At 36.9% G+C, this 21,845-nt stretch overlaps 1 protein-coding gene across 2 annotated transcripts; it reads left to right on the top strand.

Moving 5' to 3' along the window:
- The first annotated feature begins 3,132 nt into the window (after window positions 1-3,132).
- Window positions 3,133-20,002, top strand: Fbxl3 (F-box and leucine rich repeat protein 3). Of its 2 annotated transcripts, none has more exons than XM_021258660.2 (5): window positions 3,133-3,278; window positions 7,519-7,870; window positions 10,775-10,897; window positions 13,387-13,558; window positions 19,281-20,002. In XM_021258660.2, exons 2-5 carry the CDS (start codon window positions 7,520-7,522, stop codon window positions 19,922-19,924), a joined length of 1,290 nt encoding a protein of 429 aa, XP_021114319.1. In that variant the 5' UTR covers window positions 3,133-3,278; window position 7,519; the 3' UTR covers window positions 19,925-20,002. The 2 variants fall into 2 exon arrangements, with proteins under 2 accessions (XP_021114319.1, XP_021114321.1); XM_021258662.2 differs by lacking the exon at window positions 3,133-3,278 and adding an exon at window positions 3,325-3,460.
- The last annotated feature ends 1,843 nt before the right edge of the window (window positions 20,003-21,845 follow it).

Below are 21,845 nucleotides of genomic sequence, written 5' to 3'. Positions count from 1 at the left end.
CAAATAACGAGATGATTCCTCCAAAGAGGTGCTAGGTGGACAATTTGAAATGTGTCCACCACAGATGTGACACATTGCAGTCTTGGAGGGAGTTGGACATGATGACTTTCAAATTATGTACCTATGATCTTACTAACTGGCTTGAGTTTTTCTTTTCACTTGGATACACTGCTTGCCTCCCCTTCTCTGACAATTTCTATTTTTTCAGGATTTGATTCAAAATTAACTTTGATCAATGAATGAATCCTCTCCATCTAACTCTATTCTGCATCTCATGTCCTCATCACTTGGGTATATACTGTTTATATTATTATTTGAAGCTAATACATACAGTTATGTGTTTTTTTTCATTGATGGATATTATTTCTTTCTAGACTGACACAGTCTTAACTGCTTTGCATGGGATTCCTACAGCTAAATCTTCACAGAAAATCAACTCGTGACCCAACAATTATAAAATACATGAGGAACAATGTACCACAGCAACATGGACACATATCAGAACTAGACTCAATTATTTCATGTGATTAAAATGACTGAATAAAATATAATTTGAAACTAGATTTAAAAATCAAGAAAGATCAGACAATGTGGAAATAATTAAGTAAAACTTACACATCAAAGTGCAGGCAAATATTGGCTTAACAGGGACTAAATGGAGCTGAAAAGAGAATTAATGACAAGAAAACAAATCTGAGGAAATTACAAAGACCAGCAAAATAGACAAGAATATGAGATTATGAAGTATAGGGTCTACCCTTCTAAGGCAGAATAAGTTGAAGTGATTTATATAGACATTTCTCCCTTCAAGGACATAAAGCATAACTCTTCCATTACTGGCTATATGTAGTGACTTCAAAGAAGACAGGATGGAGAGAAGAAAGTAACTCTATAGAGGGCCTCAAAGGGCTGGGGATGAGCTCAGCACTAGAAAACTTGCCTAGGAGTGAAAGGCCCGGGGTTCAATCCCAGAAAAAAAAAAAAAAAAAAATATATATATATATATATATTATATATATTTCCAAAAAAAGACTGTGTCTGTAATGAACATGTACAGATTTTTGTCATTTCCTAAACAATACAGTGTAACAACTATTTACACAGCATTTACATTGCCTTAGGTATTATAAATAACCTAGAGAAGACTTAAAGTATACAGGAGGACGTGCTTAGGTTATAGGCCAATATTATGTCATTTTATATAAATGATTTGATCAAGGATTTTGATCCTTGGTGGAAGGGGGTTCCTGAAATCAGATCCCCAAGGATACTGGGGCAGCTATACTACAACCTAACCTAATGTATCCTGATTATTGTTGTACCAAGATGGCAGTGCTTGCAGTAGTGGTCTACTACAAGCCTCCCTATCTACTACTCCCCCATCTACTGCTACTCCCCTGATAGAGGAGGTTATATTGTACAGAATTTAAAGACAATAATACAGCTAACTACTTTTTTTTTTTAACCACATGTACTGGAAATTCTAAACAAGGTTACTAATAAAATATTCTTCTCTGATGCATCAGGCTGCTACAGTCACTCTCCTTCAAATCCCATACCACTGACCTTGACTAATAGAATTGGTAAGTAAGTATTGACTAATTGAAAAATACAAATTCTTGTTTTTAAAAAGTAAAATAAAAATATTTAACAATAACAGGAAAGAAGAAAGGGTAATTAATAGGTAAAGTGTGCCAAGGTTTTTGTCTTGGTTAGGACAAACCTTAACGGGCAAATGAAAAGGGACTATAGACTGGAGTGTGATAAAACAGTAATGTGATTTTTACTCATGTTTACTCATTTGGTTTACTGTGTTTGAGTGCTCATTTATATCATCTGGCCTTAAATAAATGGGGCCGTTTGGCTTGTTTCCACCTCTAGAAACTCTCATTGCCTTTCTTAGAACTTTCTATTGTTCCTCACAATGCAGTCACCAAAGGTCCTTTAAAAATGCTGCAGTTCCGGTACATCCACAGATGAGACTTTGCCCCATTTGACATGATCTGATAACCAGGCCCTTAAAAAGAAAATAAAGCAAAAGGAAAGGAGCCATCTCCCCACACTGAACCTTGATCTTACATAAGGCTTCCTAGCTTCATTTCTTGGGGGAAGGGGAAGAATTCAGGTTTCCTGGGAATCATTGCCTTTCAGTCTTCCTCACACAGGTCAATTCAAAGACATCCTGGGATGGAAAATTACGTTCTCTTTCTTTTTTGTTTGTGAGGGAGACGGAGAGATGGTGGAGGATTCCAGTTATAACTTTGTATCTAAGGACATTTCTTCTTTCTTATTTTGTGCGGTACGGCAGATCAAACTCAGGACCTTGCGCTTGCGAGGCAGGCGCGGAGCCACTGAGCCCCGGCCCACGACATTTCTAACTTTAAGAAAACACAGGATGCTGGTGCCAGTTACAAAGTCGCCCTGATTTATGAAAAGTTTCACTACAGTTTTTCTTTTAATTAGACATCCACTTCTTTACAGTTTCCCCATTGCATCTTAAGAAAATACTTACAAATTTCAAGAGTCCTTCTACTTCATAAAGCAAATTAGTTTTTACAAAGTAGTAACTCAGGAAAATTGGAAAATAAAATATTAAAAAAATAATCATCTGTAATCCCAGGGCTAACACTGTGGTCACCAAGCAGTTGCATTTCCTTGCAGTCTTGCCAACACCATTCGTGCACACAGCGGATGCAGCCGGGTCTTTAAAGCACAAGTCTTTAACACAAGTTCCCAGGCGCGAGGCGTGGGCACCCCGCGCTGGCAGCGGCTTCTGCAGATCGCCTGCCCGGAGACCAGCGCGGAATTACCACAGGCTCCAGAGACGCTCCTTCCTTTCCCCGACACTTCCCAGTGTCCACCGCAAATAATCTCTTCAGCATCTAGTTCACTTCAGCCCGCTCACATCCCGCTACAAAACAAAACTCAAAAGCCCTCTTCCGAGGGAGTCCAGCCTCGGGCCTGGGAGGCAGAAAACTCCCCTAACAGACCCCTGGGGCGAACACACTCTCGGCGCGCGCTCCCGCTGGGCGCGGTCCCCGGCTCCGCCCCCGGCCGCGCACCCGCCCCCTCGGGCGGAGACGCGCAAGGGAAAGCGCGCGGCCGCGGGCCCCGGTCGCCATTTTGGATTCGGTCTTTGGGCCGAGGCGTAGGCGATTGACACCTTGGCCGTAGCTCGCGGAGGGACTCTCTGGCTGCGAGGGCAAGTGCAGCACGGCGACGCAGACCGCGCAGGACTGAGAAGGAGGGTTTCTCCCTGGGCAGCCAGAGCCGCAAAGGTGGAGCCGCGTTGGCGCCCGCCGCGGGACCAGCGCCTCGGATGCGGGCGGAGCGCGGGGGGCCGCGGCGGCGGGGGCGCGAAGCGGGGGCCCAGGGGGCCCTCATGTGAGAGCCGCGGGACCAGCCGCCGCCGTCCCCGGAGCCCGGGGTGGTGTGTGGGGGACACCGACCCCGGCAGCAGGTAACCGCGGAGGGGCGGGGCTGGAGCCCGGCGGAGCGGCGGGCCGGGAGGGTCGCGGCCGGTTGGGGGCCGGCGGGGGCGGGGGGAGCGGCTCCGGAACGCGGGCGGGAGGCCCACGAGGCGCGGCGCCCAGAACTGGGCGCTTCTTGGGGGCGTTTCCCGCTGTGCCTACTGCGAAACATGTCAACAAGGCGTGGTGCGTGACAGGCTCCGCGGAGCTCGCCCGGGCGTCGCCGGCGCGGGTGTGGGTAGCTTGAGCGTCGGGAGGCGCTGGGATATCAAAACAAACTGCCTAGGTTAGGGCGCCCGAGAAGGTCAAGGAAGGCCAATCCGTGGAGGTGGCGCGGGCTGGAGGAGACGCCCCCGCCGCGTAGCCTAGTGGAAAACTTGGTCAACTTGTGATGAGCAGCTTCGCGCTTGCTTTGGGCGTGTGCAGCCGTTGAGGCGGAGTTGTAGGCAGGGATCGGGAAGCAGCCCTGTCAGTGACCTGCACCTCCAAGCCGAGAAGTGAAAGAGCGTAATTTGTTGTTATTGGTATCCAGTCAACTCTGATCTTTTAGATTGTTTTTTGGGGGGTGGGGGGGGATGCTGATTTCGATTACCCTTGAACTATGTATAAAAATGGGATCCACTCCTAGTTATCTGTCTGTGACTCCGGGACAAGTTTTCTCCACAACGTTACCGCTACCGTTCTGTGAATTAGTCTGTTGTTGTGGTCGTGTATTTCAGACAAAGAATGCACATTAACTCTTATATTAACGCAGAACATACAAAGGACATAAAGGAATTATAATGCCAAAGCAGTACCATTAGTGCTAAGTACAAATGAGCTTTTAAAATTACTACATGCCCAGTGTACATACAAGTGCCTAATACGTTGAGTGACACCCAACTATTCTGTTCTTGAGCAGTAATCAAGTTAATTCCTTGTAGAAATGTCAAATTAGCTCACTTAACTCCTTGTGGTGCTCAGTCTAGTTTTTCCTCATCAGTTTGCTTTTGGCATTTGCTAATATCACCAAAAGCTCTTGCTCATGAAGTTGCATTATTTGTGGCCCTGAAATATTGCAGAAAATTAAACTGCCAGAGTCCTAGAGGCCAGGTTTTGGTGCTTAAGAAAGTCTCATTGACCCTTACTGTCAGGTTGGCGCTCCATTCTTCTGTTCCTATATAAAAGATATTTTCACTTTGACTGAAAGTAAGAGATACAAAAGTCCATTGGTGTAGGTTATTTGCAGATAAGTGGATGCTCTGAATTGTTTAACTTTCCATACAGCAGAGCTTCATGTGTAAATAGATCTAATAAAATTTATGCTTTTGAAAGCATTGGAGGGTTTGACATAAGTGAGACTGATTTGGAAAAAATTGATAAAAATTTTTATTAGATGTCTACTCATTAATGTTATTTTGATGAATGAGGAGAATACAGGTAAGATTTCTGTTGGCATTTTGCCTTACATGTTTTTTATTGCTTAATATACTATATGACTATACCATATGTCATAATATATATGATAGTTCACAGGCTTTTGTTCAGCTATTCATAAACCAGTTAGTGCTAAAAATTCACCTTGGTGATCGAATAGTCTTTTATTTAAATCAAGAGATACTTTATCTTAGTATTACATACTTATATTTAAAATACCAATTTATACTTAAAATACTTATTTAAAAATACCAGGCCAGGTGTGGTGTCACACATCTATAATCCCAGCATTCAGGAGGATGAGGCAGAAGGATTGCTCTGAGTTTGAGGCCAGCCTAGGCTACATAGTGAATTCAGGTCCGCCAGAACTGCATAGCAAGACCCTGTCTCAAAAGAACCAACTTTGGGCCAAGGATGTAGCTCATTGCTGCCTCACCTGCCTGGCAAGCACAAGGTCCTGAGTTCAATTCCGAGTACCTGAAAAAAAAACAAACAAACTTCATTTCCTGACTTTGGAAAGGTATTGAAATAACTTTATTTAAAATAGGACTGAGGGCTGGGGAATTAGCTCAGTGGTTACGCCACCTGCCTCGCAAGCACAAGGACCCGAGTTTGATCCCTGGTACCAAAAAACCCTCAAAAACAACAAAAAAATAGGACTGTGATAGATAAAAGAAACTTTATATTACCAGTTTTAACAACCAGCAAAGTATTATCTCAAATTTTATTATTTTGTGAATAAGTCTGACATTTTATTTTTATGTATCCTTATACTGTACTTTATTAAATTAAAAAGAGCTATTCCGTCTTTAAGTTTAGTAGTTCTGATTTTAGAAGATCTCTCCAAAAAGAAGAATCAGTATTCTATAATAAAATGTAGAAATTCTGAAGACTACTTTCTTTTTGAATCTTTATAAAAATTCCACATAATTTTATATACTCAAAAGAGAAATTATAAACTTTGGGTAGCAAACTCTGTTCTTCGACCCAAATTGTGTATGCTAAAATTAAAGTTAGCTTTCAAGATTAGTCAAAAAATGGGTTATAGTGACAAAGTGTTAATCTCTAGTTGGACAATATTATTAGAGTTTTTCATGATACAGATTACACTGTAGAATGATTATGCTACCTTTTCTCTGAATATACTTCTTAGGAACTCTGTTCCTAGATTGACATGTAAGTTTTAGTCTTCCAAAAAACTATCCTTTTGCTTTCTTTTGTCAGTCTTCTATGTTTCTCTCCCACTGCTCAATAGGATATACATAAAAGTGAGAAGTAGGAGCCTTGAGGAATAAGCAGTTTAGTGTGCATAGGCTAAGACCTCCTGGACTTATCTTCATGGCATGAAGGCCACTGGACTGCCATGCTGTTTTTGCTCTTCAGTCCCCAATCCTTTCTCACAAGTTATGCTAGCTAATGGGTGGGGAAAGTCTGCAGGGACATACTTTATTTAGTTATGCTCAGACATGTCGTTCGTCTCAAGTCCTTACATGCTGATTTGCCAGAAGTAAGTTGATGTTACAAGCCAGCTTTTTGAAAGGTGATGACCCCAAATCTAGGTCCAAACCACTACTCTGACAGAACTGCTCTCTGTAAACAAAAGTGTTGCAAGCCCTAATGTAAATAGGAGTACTAATGAGTATCTGCCCATTTAGAACCCATTGTACTTAGCCAGGTAACTAAACAGGACTTCTTTTATCTGATTATGTTTAATGTAATGCATTAACATTAAAAAGAATGTGCAAAATGTAAAAGAGAAAGCACACTGGGAAAAAGTCACCTGTGATCTCACCACCCATTGTTAAATATTATAATAAATTGATGGATTCCCTCTCTTCTTTTCCCTTCCTCTTCTGGCAGTGCTAAGGGTGGAACCCAGCTCCTGGCATTCTACCACTGAGTTATATCTCCAGCTGAGATTTGCTTACTTCAAGTACAGGTTGGAAATATCTAGCATAGCAGGTATCACAGACTACTTAGGAAAATCTGTTGGCTATGTAATTCACATCCCCTTTGGAGATTTTGGGGTAATCAATTTAAGAATGCAAATATAAGCTGTATTCAGTAGTGCACACCTGTAATCCCAGCACTGAGAGAGGCTGAGTCAGGAAGATCACAAGTTCAAACCCTAGCTGGGCATATTAACCAGACCCTGTCTCAAAAATTAAAAAGGGCTACAGATGTAGCTCAGTGGTAAAGCACTCCCATATTCAGTCAACAGTACCTCACACACAAAACACCCCTCAAATATAGTAGTTATCCTTAGATGACTTTTAAGAAACCTTTAGAAAATATCATTGTAGGTTCCTTATATCCACTTTAATTAGTGGACTGCAACCTTTGAAATAGAAATTTTTAATGTAGTTTTAAAATCATAAATAATATGGTATAAATGTAAATTTTTGCATGCCAGAAATGTATGGAATTTGTAAAAGTATAGCTGGTTTCCATTGGCATTTTTCACTATATTTTATTTTGGTATTCTTGAATTATTGGTCTAGTCTGTGCTTGTTTGTGTTTAAACCTAACAAATACACATCTCAATGACAGGAAACAAATTTTGGGTTTGTTTTTATTTAAAAGATAAGTAGAATGAAAAAAACGATGTGTTTTGATGGTTTTTTCTAAACAGAATGAAACGAGGAGGAAGAGATAGTGACCATAGTTCATCTGAAGAGGGTACTGCAGAGAAATCAAAGAAACTGAGGACTACAACAAATGAGCATTCTCAGATGTGTGACTGGGGTAATCTCCTTCAAGACATTATTCTCCAAATATTTAAATATTTGCCTCTTCTTGACCGGGCTCATGCTTCACAAGTTTGCCGCAACTGGAATCAGGTATTTCACATGCCTGACTTGTGGAGATGTTTTGAATTTGAACTGAATCAGCCAGCTACATCTTATTTGAAAGCTACACATCCAGAGTTGATCAAACAGATTATTAAAAGACATTCAAACCATCTACAGTATGTCAGCTTCAAGGTAATATTTTAAACCCTTCTTTTTAAAAGCAAAGCATTTTTAGTGGCTTTTGGCATCCTAACCAATGCATCTCATATCTTTAAAATATTTTCCTAAGGGAAAGTGCGTAACATGTTTCTGCTGGCTGGAACCACCAGTGGTTCAGAAGAGCCCCGTTGAAAACTTATTAAAAGAGTTAGAATTTAGCATATCTTAGATGCTATCACAAATAATTGTAATGTTTGTTGGAGCTAAATGACTCCATTATAATTATTAATAATTTCTTAAAAGACAAAAGCATCCACTAAATAAGCATAAACCATTGACCAAAGATGTAAATTAACAGTGAATTATTGCAAACAAATTTCTGGAAAAGAAATATACAGTAGAATATTAAAAATTTGGGATATTGTGGTTGAGGATATTACTGTTGAGTAAAACTTAACTGCAATTTCTATTTATAAGGGCTGAGAGTTACTTATTTTTCTGGCTTTTTGATATGCACTCTTCAAATAGAAATGTGGCATAGAAACTATTTGAAAGGATTAGAGGAATATGTTTTAGAGAAAATAAAGAATGGGTGGAAGAATGTGGTAGAGAACTGTTTGCTGCTTTTCTTTGCTGGAAGGAACATTTTGTATATCATATAATGATGTGATAAATAAAGTAGGGTGGGTTTTGAGATGTCCAGAATACTTTGAGAAATAGTGGTTTGAGTGTGAATATAGGCTTGTCATGTTCTGTTTGGAAATGAATGATGAAATATGGTCATGCTTACTAAAACTTTAAACATAAGATTTTTGTTGTACCAAAAAATTTGATAGTTGTTGAAAAGTGGCATTGCATGAATCCCTGCTTTATTGTACCAGTTGCTAAATGGGTCAGGTTAAACCTAAATAAAGCAGGAGTTCTTAACCTAGAGCTTTTTACTATAACTAAGGCAGCTTCTTAGCAAATTAAGGTTCATCTTCCTTCCAAGAATGTCATTTCTTCTTAGGTAGAGATCACTTGCTTATTCTCCCATAGGTTTCCAAGAAGAAGGAGAGACTTGGTAGTGAGAATAGTTGTATAGATTGTGGGCTTCTTCCCCCCCCCCATGCAAAAAAGTAGGCTCCCTAGTTAAATTTGAATTTTAGATAATTATGGATAAATTTTGGTATAGATATGGCCTATGCAATGCTTTGAATATACTGAATATTAAAAAGTTGTTGTTTACCTGAAATTCAAATTTAATTGGATTTTGTATGTTATCTGATAACCTTAACTAGGGACAAGGTTACCAGAATGGTGGGGAAATAAAACAAAAATGCAGCAACTCTTCAACTCTTCCCCTAGCAAAGGAACCTGAAGAGCCTTCCCTTTGGTTTTAGTCATCTTTGAGTTGTCTAAGAGTATTGTAATGGCAAATGTTATAAAGAGTAAATAACACTCATCTGGTAGATCTTCAAGATCAGTTCTATACAGTAGATTGACTGGATCAGTTTTATTCTTTTTACAGCCCTGTGACTCATTTCGGGTATATCCAGCTTGTGTAACCCTTACAGAACCATTTGCTATAAATTTAACATTTTTTATCAAGGGTTGTTTATTTTCCAGAAGAAATAATTTCTGATTTATAGATTAGAAAAAAGGCACATCAGAGAACTCTTCTGGGTTCTTCAAAATATTTTAAGTCATCACTGGCTGTAGGCTTGGCTTGTAATCAGAGTTAGTAGTCTAGAATAGTGGTTCTCAGAGTTTACATGCAACAGAATCACAGAGGGCTCAAAACAACCAAGATCACAGGTCCCATCCCCAAAGTTTCTGATTCAGATGATAATTCGTCTGTCCTAAGTTCTCAGGTCATGTTGATGCTGTTGTTTGGGAACCATGCTTAGAGAACCACTGGTGTAAAGAAACTTAACCAAAGGATAGTATTATAAATACCTCTGAAATTGTAATATAAATTAGTGTATTTTATACCAGCTTTTAAGCAGTATTGGGATAAAGTAATATACATGAATCTGAATATTAGAGTAATGATGCTACTTTGAACTATTCTGTTTTAAGATGCTTTTTAGCCCAGGAAACAAATAACTTTTTAAAACCTCTCCTTCAGGGTTTTAAAAGATTATTTATTTATTTTTTGGCCATATTATCCTTTTCTTTCAGGAAATGTCTAGCCAGATGAATGTATGAGAATAGCTACCTCTTTTGGTTTAGATTTTCATGCTTGATAAGTTGAACACCCTTATTTTACTTTATTTTTAAAATTAATTAATGTATTTTTACAGTACCTGGGGATTGAACCCAGGGCCTTTGCACCAAGCTACACATCTAGCCCTTTATTATTTACTTATTTATTTATTTAGTACCAGGGATTGAGCTCACAACCTTGCACTTCCGAGGCAGGCGGGGTGCCACTGAGCTAAATCCCCGACCCAAGATCTTTATTTTTTGAGACAAGGTCTTGCTAAGTTGCTCAGGTTGGGCTCAGTCTCCTGGGGTGCTTGGACCTTATTTTACCTTACATACATCTTTCCATTGAAAATGTTAATGAATTCCAGGTTTTGCTCATGTGAATATTCTGAGTAGTCATTAGTTTTGGGTGCTTTAAAACGTTTACCATAGAAACTATACTTACAGTCTATTATTTGATCTACCAAATACAGAACTATTTTTCAAAGTCTATAAATTTGTTCCATTAGTTTATAGTCAGTTTGAAATAAATAGTGCTTCCAGTACTAAATAGATGTCTTATAGTAGGCTGTCTTAACAAATGCACTTATTTCTCAGGCTGAAGTTATAGGGGAGAGTGGACAATTGAAAGAGTAAATGTTCTTTTCATTTATAATGAAATAAACTAATAACTTTCTTTTTTAAAATTAAAATATGTACTGAGAAGTATAAATATGTGCATGGATAAAAGGTGTTTTCTTTATTAAGGTGGACAGCAGCAAAGAATCAGCTGAAGCAGCTTGTGATATTTTATCACAGCTTGTGAATTGCTCTTTAAAAACACTTGGACTTATTTCAACTGCTCGGCCAAGCTTTATGGATTTACCAAAGGTATCTCCTGCTTTTGTTTTTTTGACTATTACTGAGAAATCCAGTGAAAGCCTAAACACTTACAGTATTGACAGTTAAGAGTATAAGGAAAGTGAAGTACATAATGGAAAACAAGTTACTGTTTAGAATGTTGAGAAACCGTATTTTAAAAATAATTTTTAAAATCACTTAGTGCTTCTTGATTGGTAAGGTTAAAGAGTAAATGAATTTAGAGAAGATTCTCTAGGATGTGCTAAAAGAAATTAAGTAAAATTGAAGGCTGGGGATTTAGCTCAGTGGTTCCGCCACCTGCCTCTCAAGCACAAGGACCCAAATTTGATCCCCAATACCAAAAAACAAACAAACAAAAAAAGTAAAATTGAGAGGCATATCAGAAAAAAGAACATAGATATGTATTCTCTTTGGGCTTTCAGAGTAGATTGGGGAAGTGAGAATAAAAAAAGAGAGTGCCAATGTGGCCTACTTATATGAACTCTGGCAAGTGTAAAGATGTGTTCTTGAGCATAGTTAGTATCAATACAGCTTGCATTACTGTACATGTTTTAGGTAAAAAGAGCCTTGTGGAGAGTTAACTGTTTATATTCACATGTAAGTTTGAACATGGTGTTGCACATAGAGATAGCCTTTCTCACAACTACAATATTCTCTTAAATTAGAAAAATAAGGGCCGGGGATTTAGCTCAGTGGTTCTGCCGTCTGCCTTGCAAGTGGAAGGACCTGAGTTCGATCACCAGTACCAAAAAAAATAAAAAAAGAAAAAAAAAAGAAAAATAAGGTAGTTGATAAAGGTGTCTAAGGTTTTTTTTGCGGTACTGGGGATCGAACTCAGGACCTTGTGCTTGCAAGGTGTGTACAGTGCCTCTGAGCTAAATCTCTGGCCCCTGGTGCCTAAGTTTTATTAGTTGAGTTACATGATACAGTACAACTTTCTTCAAGCTTCATATGGGAAATGAAATGTTCTAGATTGATTTTGTATATGTCCACCATAGCTAATAAACTCATATACTTACATGTACTATATAAAATATACCATATTAAAGAGTATGTTGAATATAGTTTCTGGGTTTCTTATTTGGGGTTATCACTGCATAAATCTAGTGCTAATTTGAGAGCCATTGATAACAGCTGAGACAGCTTCTTATTAAATAGACCTGGGCTGCTTATACTGTTATCCTTTTCCTTTTAAGGGTTTTACAGAAAAGATTGAAATAGGTGTTATGGTGTCTTGGAAATCCTGAGAGAAGTAAAGATAACATAGAAGAAATGTATTTGACCATGGAAGAAGTTACTTGACTATAGTTAAAGCAGGGCAGTTGGAAAGAAATCAGTGGTACAGATATGCATATTAGAAAGGAAATGTGATTGCACAGTATACAGTTGAGTTTGATATGAAAATATTAGATGTTAACATTAAATAAGTTATTTAATCAAAATTTCAGTCATTAGCCAGTTAATCACAGTACAGAGAAACTGCAGTAGGGAATGTGACCAAGCAGGTGGAATTGCATTGTACTTTCTTGTCTGTTAACTTGCCTTCATCTTCTTGGTCCTGTTATAGAGAATTTATAAAGCTAAGGTTGGTTGTATAGAGAAATGTGTTGGGACCTTTCCTTATTCTTCAAATTCTTTGTGCATTAGCTATAGCTTATTTCAACTCTGATTCAAAGTCACGTACTTTGAACATGTTTTAACTCCTCTTTCACTACAGTGGTCCCCCTTTGATTAGATTCTGTGTCAGATACTTAACATGTATATAGTAAATTGAAAATACTCACTGATATATTTGTGGCAAAATAAAATCAAATAGAAGACTTGAAAATTTTAACGTTTTTGAATTTTAACATTTTTTGGTTTTGGGGTTTTGAGACAGGGTCTCACTGTGTAGTGTGGCTGGCCTTGATCTCAATATGTAGCCCAGGCTGGCCTGGAACTTGTAATGATCCTCCTGCCTCAGCCTCCCAAGTGCTGGGATTATAGGCATGTGCCACCACACCCAGCTCATTATTGCTATTTTAAATTGATCATTACTATGCAGTTTAGTGGTACAAAACACAAGAGTAAGGCTACCAGATATGGTGAAGGGAATTATCTGAAAGGTATTCTCATCTTGGCTTCCAGGCTTCTTCATTTTACTTACCACTGGTTGTTGTGATTTAGAGACGTCTGAAGGCTTGATATTCATTGTTCACCTATAGGTAAAAAGGTTCCTCTCAAAGACAGCAGTTAGTAACTTTTTTTTTGGTACCAGGGATCGAACTTGGGACCTTGTGCCTGCGAGGCAGGTGGCAGCATCACTGAGATAAATCCTTGGCCCAGTTAATAACTTTTTTAGAAAACCATATAACCAGTTACAGAGTATAGTGGTTCTAGCCCTTTAACAGTTTTAAAATACACCATTAGGATTCAAGTGAACCATATCTGGTATTATATGGAAACCTGTAAGTTATTCCTAAAATTTAAAACAATGTTTTAACCTTTTTGCTTTTCAGTCTCACTTTATCTCTGCACTGACAGTTGTGTTTGTAAACTCCAAATCCCTGTCCTCGCTTAAGATAGATGATACTCCAGTAGATGATCCATCCCTCAAAGTACTAGTGGCCAACAACAGTGATACTCTCAAGTTGCTAAAAATGAGCAGCTGTCCTCATGTCTCTCCAGCAGGTATGTTGATTTGTTTTTGCCAGACACACTTTTAAAATATTTTATCTGTTCATCAGATTATGGAAAAATTATGATTAATAATTTTAATAGTCCTTTTAACCCATTTGTAGGTAGGTGGGTTAAAAGGACCATTTCCTTTAATGTCATAACACAGTAGTGTAAATTTTGTAGTGTTATTAGCCCACAAACTGATAATTGGACTTATTCTCTAATCATTATTTGATAATACATGTACATCATGTGTTTAAAACAAGTATTTTTTTTAAAAGTGGAAAGATAAGAGCCCTGAGGTCCCTCTTGATGTAAAATAGCATTTTCTGTAATTGTAGTTGAACTAACAGTAGGTTTTAAGACATAGCAGTCACATGATTGTTTTTCTTCTTACTCTACATACAGAGGGAGAAGAGTTGTCCTTAGTAGTTGTCTCATATTTTGTAAGCTAATGCTTTTCTTAAGTTGAACTGTGGAGTCACAAGCCCATCACATGGGGAGTAGTAGCATTATAAGAGCGCTTTCCCACTTCCATAGAATTTAAGCATTGCTACATTACTCATTTTGAAATTAATTCCAGAGGGTTTGTATTAAAAAGTATATAAAATGTGATTTTCATATTATTCTCTGTTGTTTTATTCCTGACTCTTCTCACTATTGACATCCCTTCTTGTTTGTAGCTGTGTTATTTGGTAAACCTTTTTTACCTTCTTGCCATAACTAAAGCTCAAGTTACCTCAAGGAAATGACTTCTTGGATGGAGGTTACTTACAGTTCCAGACTTCCCATGTGGGAAGTCTTGGTGATGGGAATGGCTAGGTTTATTGCTGTATTTTCCTGCTTGTCTTTGTCACTTCTAGTTTATCATTGAGGGTATTTTAAAATAGACATTAAGAAAAATATTTTGCTTTAGCGCTGACTTCCCATGTGACATTGATCACATTGTACTGAGTACTGTATAGATCTGCTATGAGATTAAGGTCCATACTTTATAGCTGAGTGTACAAGGCCCTTTGTCTTCACCTCTTACTTGAACCCTGTGGAACTATAATTGATTGTTTTTCCCTTTGTGTGTGGTCAGTATACTGTACTCTGGAGTACTTTTTTTTTTTTAACTTCATCTAGCTAACTCCATTACAGCCTTCAAAATTCAGCTCAGATGTTAACCTATTTTAACCTCCCCCCTTCTGCCTAACCTTAGCTCCACCTGTATGTTTTCATAGCACTGTGAACAAAACATCATCGCTTCTGACACTTTTTTCGGTGGGGTGGGTACTGGGGATTGAACTTGGGACCTTGCGCTTGCAAGGCAGGCGGCGACACCACTGAGCTAAATCCCCGGCCCCCTTCTGACACTTTTTTAGTTTGTGTGTTCCCATCTGATGGCTGTTGGACCAGTTGATCAGTAAGAAAAGGAAGAGAAAGACCACTTGTAATATTTTTTAATGGAAGAGCATAATCACAGAAGATTTTAAACTACAACATTATTTGTACAAATTCTCATTATTTGCACATATTCTATCTATACTTCTCATGTTTGGACAGTTTCTTCCTCCAAATTGAAATTGTGGGCTATTTTATGTTCTGCTTTTCACTGAACAGTTGATCAGACTTTTTTCCATTTTCATATAATTGTTATACCTGGACCTCTAGGTACCATTTGATGCTAATTAATTTGTTGGCTTTTTTTTATATCATTCCCCTGATATTTTTGCTTACCTTTCTGTTCCTGCTGTTTGCTTTGCTGGTTTTGTTTTCATCTCTTAAATTTTGCTGTTTCCTTGTTTTCTCTCTGTATTGGCTAGTTTTTTGTTATACTCTGTAAAATCTAGCCAGTGTCATCCTCGTCTGTGGTTTGACTTATGTTCTGTATGTTAATACCTTCTAATTTAGGGTCTGTGGAACTCCAAAACTATATGTTGGATGGCTAAGGGCTCAGTGTGCTAGAACATCTCACTGGTGCTTCAGACCAAAGAACTTCCCTATCTTCCTTTCTAAATCTTATTCTTCCTTTAAGGTGGGCTCAGGAGATGCACTGTCCACCTAGCTGTTGGGGACATGATAGACATCTTTGATTGTTCCTTTCCATATTCTGTGCATGCCTCTTATCACTGAGGTCTGGCAACTCTACCACCAAAATATGCTTTGAATCTTTTCAAATCTTTTCAAAATATGCTTTTGAACCCCACTCTAAATAACTGCTCTAGATCAGATCCCTCTAATCTTTATATAGTACCCTCTTAACTGATTTCCTCATTTGTGGCCTTGTTCTTCTTAATCTGATTTTTATGCTACAGCCAGAGTAATCTTTCTAAACTATATTTTTGTCCTTTTTTTTCTTCAGAACTTGTCACTGTGCTTTCCGTATACCTAGACTTACAAGGTCTGGTATGATTTGGCCCTTGCCTATTTGGGCTTCATCTTTTGATATAGTCCCTTACTTAGATACTGTGTTTTGACTCTTTCAGTTGTTGGAATGCTTGTATTCACTTCCATGTCTGGGTGTCCACACAGAAAATACTGTTTTCTTCCTTTTCCACTCTTTGTGCCTTACCTTCATGCTAACTTTTTGGGTCTCTTTGTGTTAGTTCTGGGCAGTCTTCACTGATTCCCTTGTAACGAGTACATCCTTGTTATTTATTTGCTACTTCCTATTAGAATAAGGATGACTAGTTCGTATCGCACCTTTACCCACCTAGCATCAGTGCTTGTTATATAAGATGCTCATTAATATCAGATGAACTAATAAGCATTTATTTAGTATTCTACCTTATAGATAAACATTTACATCATAGTTTTTTTAAGTTTGGATAATTGTTTCTACTCTTTTGCTGTGATTTAAAAAATAATCAACTATTTTGGCACATAGCAGCTTGCTTCTATGAATTTCTTCCTTAATGAAAAATTCTGAAGAAATGAAAGTCAAGGCATCCAAATTTTTTTTATACGTTTTGCTGCACCCACCTCATCCCATTAGGTGTATGAATTTCTACTACCAATAATATACCTGGCTCATGACAGTTTTATTGAAATGTAATTCAGGTACTATACAGTCATCATTTAAAGTACGTAATTTTTGGCTTTTAGTATATTGGCAAATGAATTCATCACCACTGTGGAACTTTAGATTTTATTATCCTAGGAAGAAATCACATGCCTCTCCTGTCAAGCCCTAAAACCTCCATCGCAGCTAGTCCCCATTCATTTTCTGTCTCTGTGGATTTACCTATTCTGTGTATTTCATGTGAGTGGATTCATATATGATCTTTTGTGTCTGGTTTCCTTCACTTAGCATGTTTTGAAGGCTTATCTGTGTTGTATCATGAAGCAGAACTTTCTTTTTATTGCTGAGTAATCTTATTTCTGAGTAATATTGTATGGCTGTACAATATCTATTGCTCAGTTGATGGGTATTTGGGTTGACTATTTTGAGTAATGCTGCTATGAATCTTCATGTACCAGTTTTTGTGTGTACATGTTTTAATTTCTCCTGGATATATGTGTAATAATGGAATTGTTGGATCATATAGTAACTGTTTACCCATTTGAGAAACTGCTAGACTGTTTTCCAAAGCAGCTGCACCAGTTTACAATTCCTTTTCCATATTCTAACACTTCTGTTTAAGTAGCCATCCTGGTGGGTATAAACAAGTATCCCATTGTGGCTTTGATTTGCATTTTCTTGATAACTATTGAGGATCTTTTTGTGTGTTTATTGGCCATTTGTATATTTTCTTTAGAGATAATGTCTATTTAGATTCTTTATTTTTTAATTGTCATTTATTATTTAGATGTAATAGTTTACCAGTTTTATCTTTGTCACTATGCTGTTATATATAGCATAGGAGTATAAATGTGGTAGTTTATACCAATACTATTTATTGGCTCCACAGTTCTGTAGGACAGAGATACAGGGAGGGCTGAATTGGCTTTGCTTAGGGTCTTAAAGTGCAAAAGTCAAAGTGTTACGCTAGGCTTTTATATGGAGGCTCTAGGGAAAAATCCACATCCATACTCATTTGAATTGTTCGCTGAATTTATTTCTTTGAGGTTGTAGGCCTGACACCTCATTTTCTTACTGGCAGTTTGCAAGAGCCTACTTGGGGTGTTTCTCTGCTCTTAGAGGCTGCCTGCATATCTTAAAGCCAGCAATAATATGTTGACACCCTCCTTGTGCTTTGAATCTCTCTGACTTCTTTTCTACAAGGAGTAATCTCTTAAAGGAAGTAAGTGATTAGGACTACCCAAATAATCTCTGAATTTTATGAGGCCATCTGTGTCATATAACAATGCTGGACATCATACCATATTCCTAGATGCTAGGCGTTAGGATGTGGAATGGGGTGGGGATTAAGAATTATGCCTGCCAAATTGCTTTAGTAGTTGTTAAATGACATTGCAAAGTTTCTGTTATTTGCACCTTTGTAATTGTTCATGTGTTTTCTTTCTCTTTATATTAAGCTTTTTGATATAAACAGCAAGAGATGTGCTCAGGTTACCTTGGGTGATCAGGAGAGCTATATATATTTATCTCCATCCCTCCCTCCCCCTTGTGAAGAACAGAAACGTGCAGTGGCTAGTGAAGCATACTGGTCCATTACTCCCTCTTCTGACTCTCTCATTCTGTTGATTCAGTTTATCTCTTCTGATTGTATTGCCTATCTTCTCCTTCCAGTGCTGGAAAGCTTTGGCTTAATGATGGTGTTTGTTATGTCACTTCTTAGGTGGATAAACTTATAAAGAGTCACTTAGCCTGTTTGTGTTACAGCTTCACTATGTTTTGCTAGCTGCCTCAATTTCAAAAATTTCTAGTTTTTTTTTTAAGTAGTTGTGGGATAACATATTAGTACTTGTGTATTATACAGTACTTCTAAAATAAATAGATGAAGCTATGTATGCTTTATATACTTATTCCTGTTTCTAAACATAAGAAAGAAATGGGTTGAGTGGTTATTTATCAGGTAGTACAGAGTCATTACTCTTTAGGGCAGAATTCTTATACTGAACTTACTTTGGAGATCAAATCAAATATTGACCTTTGGTAAAGTCATCTGTTGCCAGGGTAATAGTTGTGGGAAAAACATGGTTTCCTGAATTTAGGCAATTATTCAAGGGGCTGCTTCCTGAATGTGTTAAGAGCTTCAGAAGTCATAATGTGCATTTCCCTTCCTATGAATCAAGTGGTTATCCTTGACCCATTTAGCTACTGATATCTTGGTATTTCTTTGCCCTTAGAAATTTGATACACTATTATCAGTTAAACACTGTTGATTTGTTGGATTTTTTTTTTAACTTAATAAATGTTTAGTTACATAAATCATAGTTTCGTGTAGTTATATTTTATCCTCCCTTATGTTAGAATTAGGTTTTGAGTTTCAAAAAAAATACTCTTTGGCCTCTGCAGTGATAATTTAATTTTTTAAATGTATATTTAGTGTTAGTGGTATTTTTTTTTAAATATGGCACTGCATATGCACTACTAGGGTAAATCTTAGTCATGATAGATTTTTAAAATGAGTTATTATGAGTTGTTAAAAATGAGCTTGAGTTTTAAGGAATTAAGTTTCATTTTCTTGTAGACAGAATTAGTAACAGCTTTTAAATGTTACCTTCTAATTCAGCTATACAGCTACATTTTAAATTGTATTTTTGTCGTGTACGCACATGATTAAATTTTTTGAACAGATGAACTTGTAAAAAAACCTTATAATTACTATTTTTTTTTCCTAAGGTATCCTTTGTGTGGCTGATCAATGTCATGGCTTACGAGAACTGGCTCTGAACTACCACTTATTAAGTGATGAATTGCTACTTGCTCTGTCTTCTGAAAAACATGTTCGATTAGAACATTTGCGTATTGATGTAGTCAGTGAGAATCCTGGACAGACACACTTCCATACTATCCAGAAGAGCAGCTGGGATGCTTTCATCAAACATTCACCCAAAGTGAACTTAGTTATGTATTTTTTTTTATATGAAGAGGAATTTGACCCATTCTTTCGTTATGAAATACCTGCTACTCATCTTTACTTTGGGAGATCAGTAAGCAAAGATGTGCTTGGCCGTGTGGGAATGACATGCCCTAGACTAGTTGAACTAGTAGTGTGTGCTAATGGATTACGGCCACTTGATGAAGAGTTAATTCGCATTGCAGAACGTTGTAAAAACTTGTCAGCTATTGGACTAGGGGAATGTGAAGTCTCATGTAGTGCCTTTGTTGAGTTTGTGAAGATGTGTGGTGGCCGCTTGTCTCAGTTGTCCATTATGGAAGAAGTATTAATTCCTGACCAAAAGTATAGTTTGGAGCAGATTCATTGGGAAGTGTCTAAGCATCTTGGTAGGGTGTGGTTTCCCGACATGATGCCCACTTGGTAAGGACCATGTTATATAGGGCATGATGAATAGCACCTTACCTTCAACCAAATGTATTGTAATAAAAGTTTATTTGCTGTAGTTCTGATATAATTCTGTATTTTGTGGTACCAAAATTTGCTATCCTCAGTGCATATACAAGCATTGTTTATTGGAAGACCTACGAATAAGTTCTGGTCAGAAAACTGTTTCTTTAGTTTAATAGCATTCAAATCTCTGAAAAGTAAAAGAAAAAAGTGATTTCATATTTGAAAGTAATAACCAGTTATAGAGACTAAACAGTTCATAGTCTTATGGAAATAAAAAACCTATATATAATAGCCAACAAGTACGCTAATAGGTTTTTTGAAATGTTACGTTCTCTATGCATTTTTTTAAAAATGTAAACTTGACATTTTTAGGGTCTTCAGTTATACATACACCTGTTATAAGGTGTTTAATATAGCTCAGGAAAGTGAGCATTTTGTGAGAAAAATGTAGGATATACAATATCGTATTTAATGAAAAAAATTGGTTGAATGTTCTCAAATGTTACACACCTGTTTAAAACAAGGGGTGTATATATAAGTAATTGGAACACTTACAAAACTGTTAAATGTCACACAGTGATTGTAGAAGGACAATACACAGAGCCAAGATCAAATTAAAATAAATGGGATAGAAGGGAGGCAGTTATTTAGCTTTGTAAAAACTTTTAGATTTTCTCTATAATCTGCTAAACCGTATAAGTTCTTTTTTGTAGTATGTTGTGTGTGGCACCTGAGGCATTGTAAGTAAAGTGAGGAATGCCTTAACACTTCTCCTTGGTTCTATCTTTGTTTAAACTAGTCTTTAAGTATTATTCAATAACTGAAATGAAAAGCTTATCTTCTTTTAAAAAGCCAAACTGAAATAATTAAAGACAGAACTTTAAAATGTTTATGAATTGTTTCTAAGAAAGAATATTAGTCTCCAGTGAATTTTAGTGATGGCTCATTTTTCCATTTTTGAATTATATAGTAATGTAAGTAGAATTTTAAATAAACACCAGTGTACAGTTCAGCATAAACAGTAAATTTAAGAGATATTTAAGTTCATAATCATATTTTTGAGTAAATGTTGCTCGATGAACTGGAAAATTTTAATAGAAAGATCTGCAGTTTTGTGATTGTTAATCTGGTTAAACTGCTATATTATTTAAGTAGTGTTTTATATTACTTTCATATAAATAAAGGTAAACCCATGCATTATAATTCAGTTGGGTTTCTTTTTTAGATACTATATAAACTTTGATTCTGGGCACTTCTGCTATTGAATACTACCTTCTTAAGGAAAATGAGAAGTGATTTACCCTTAATGGAACACATTAATGCTTGAAATGGCTGTCATCAGTAGTGTTAACTTTCAGTATGTTAGTGGTTATGGAAGCTAACAGTCTAAAAAAGTAGATGACCTTCCTAAAGAATAAAATAAAAAATGATTTACTATGTAATACATGCTTTTCAAAAGTGATCATATGCTATCTTTCAGCCACATATAATTAAGAATAAAGGCTGATCCAGACTTGAAAACTAAAAGCATTATTGTAATATTTCCCCTCTTACTAAATAGTAAAAAGCTTAGATTGTATAAGAAATACCGAGTTAGTGAATTTTTTTCTTAACTTTGTAAAATGGATTTGACAGTACATTATCAGTTCTAACCAAAGCTTTATTTAAAAATTTACTTTTTGTACAAATTATATAATGCTTGAAATACCTTAAGTCACTTTATAAGCAAGATGCATAGCACTTAATTTGTTTATACTGTAAAATATGTTAAATGCTTTTATCAACTTGAGAATAAAGATAGCTACTAATGCTGTTGTATTAAATTTTTTAAAACTTCCCAAACATATATACTTATTTGACTTTAAAACTAGTTAAATTTACACATTTAGTTTTAG

Source organism: Heterocephalus glaber, unplaced genomic scaffold (assembly GCF_053883595.1).
Source record: "Heterocephalus glaber isolate CG9 unplaced genomic scaffold, H.glaber_assembly_v1.0 deba00001577, whole genome shotgun sequence".
NCBI classification, from domain to species: Eukaryota; Metazoa; Chordata; class Mammalia; order Rodentia; family Bathyergidae; genus Heterocephalus; species Heterocephalus glaber.
The sequence above is the reverse complement of the archived record's forward strand: the minus strand, read 5'-3'. Positions and strand labels throughout refer to the sequence as shown.

What these genes read in the sequence shown, in the direction of transcription:
- Fbxl3 (XM_021258660.2), top strand. Translation starts at nt 7,520, where the DNA reads ATGAAACGAGGAGGAAGAGATAGTGACCATAGTTCATCTGAAGAGGGT. An exon ending in TACAGTATGTCAGCTTCAAG is followed by an intron (nt 7,871 to 10,774) that starts GTAATATTTTAA and finishes TTCTTTATTAAG; the next exon opens with GTGGACAGCAGCAAAGAATC. An exon ending in GCTTTATGGATTTACCAAAG is followed by an intron (nt 10,898 to 13,386) that starts GTATCTCCTGCT and finishes TTTGCTTTTCAG; the next exon opens with TCTCACTTTATCTCTGCACT.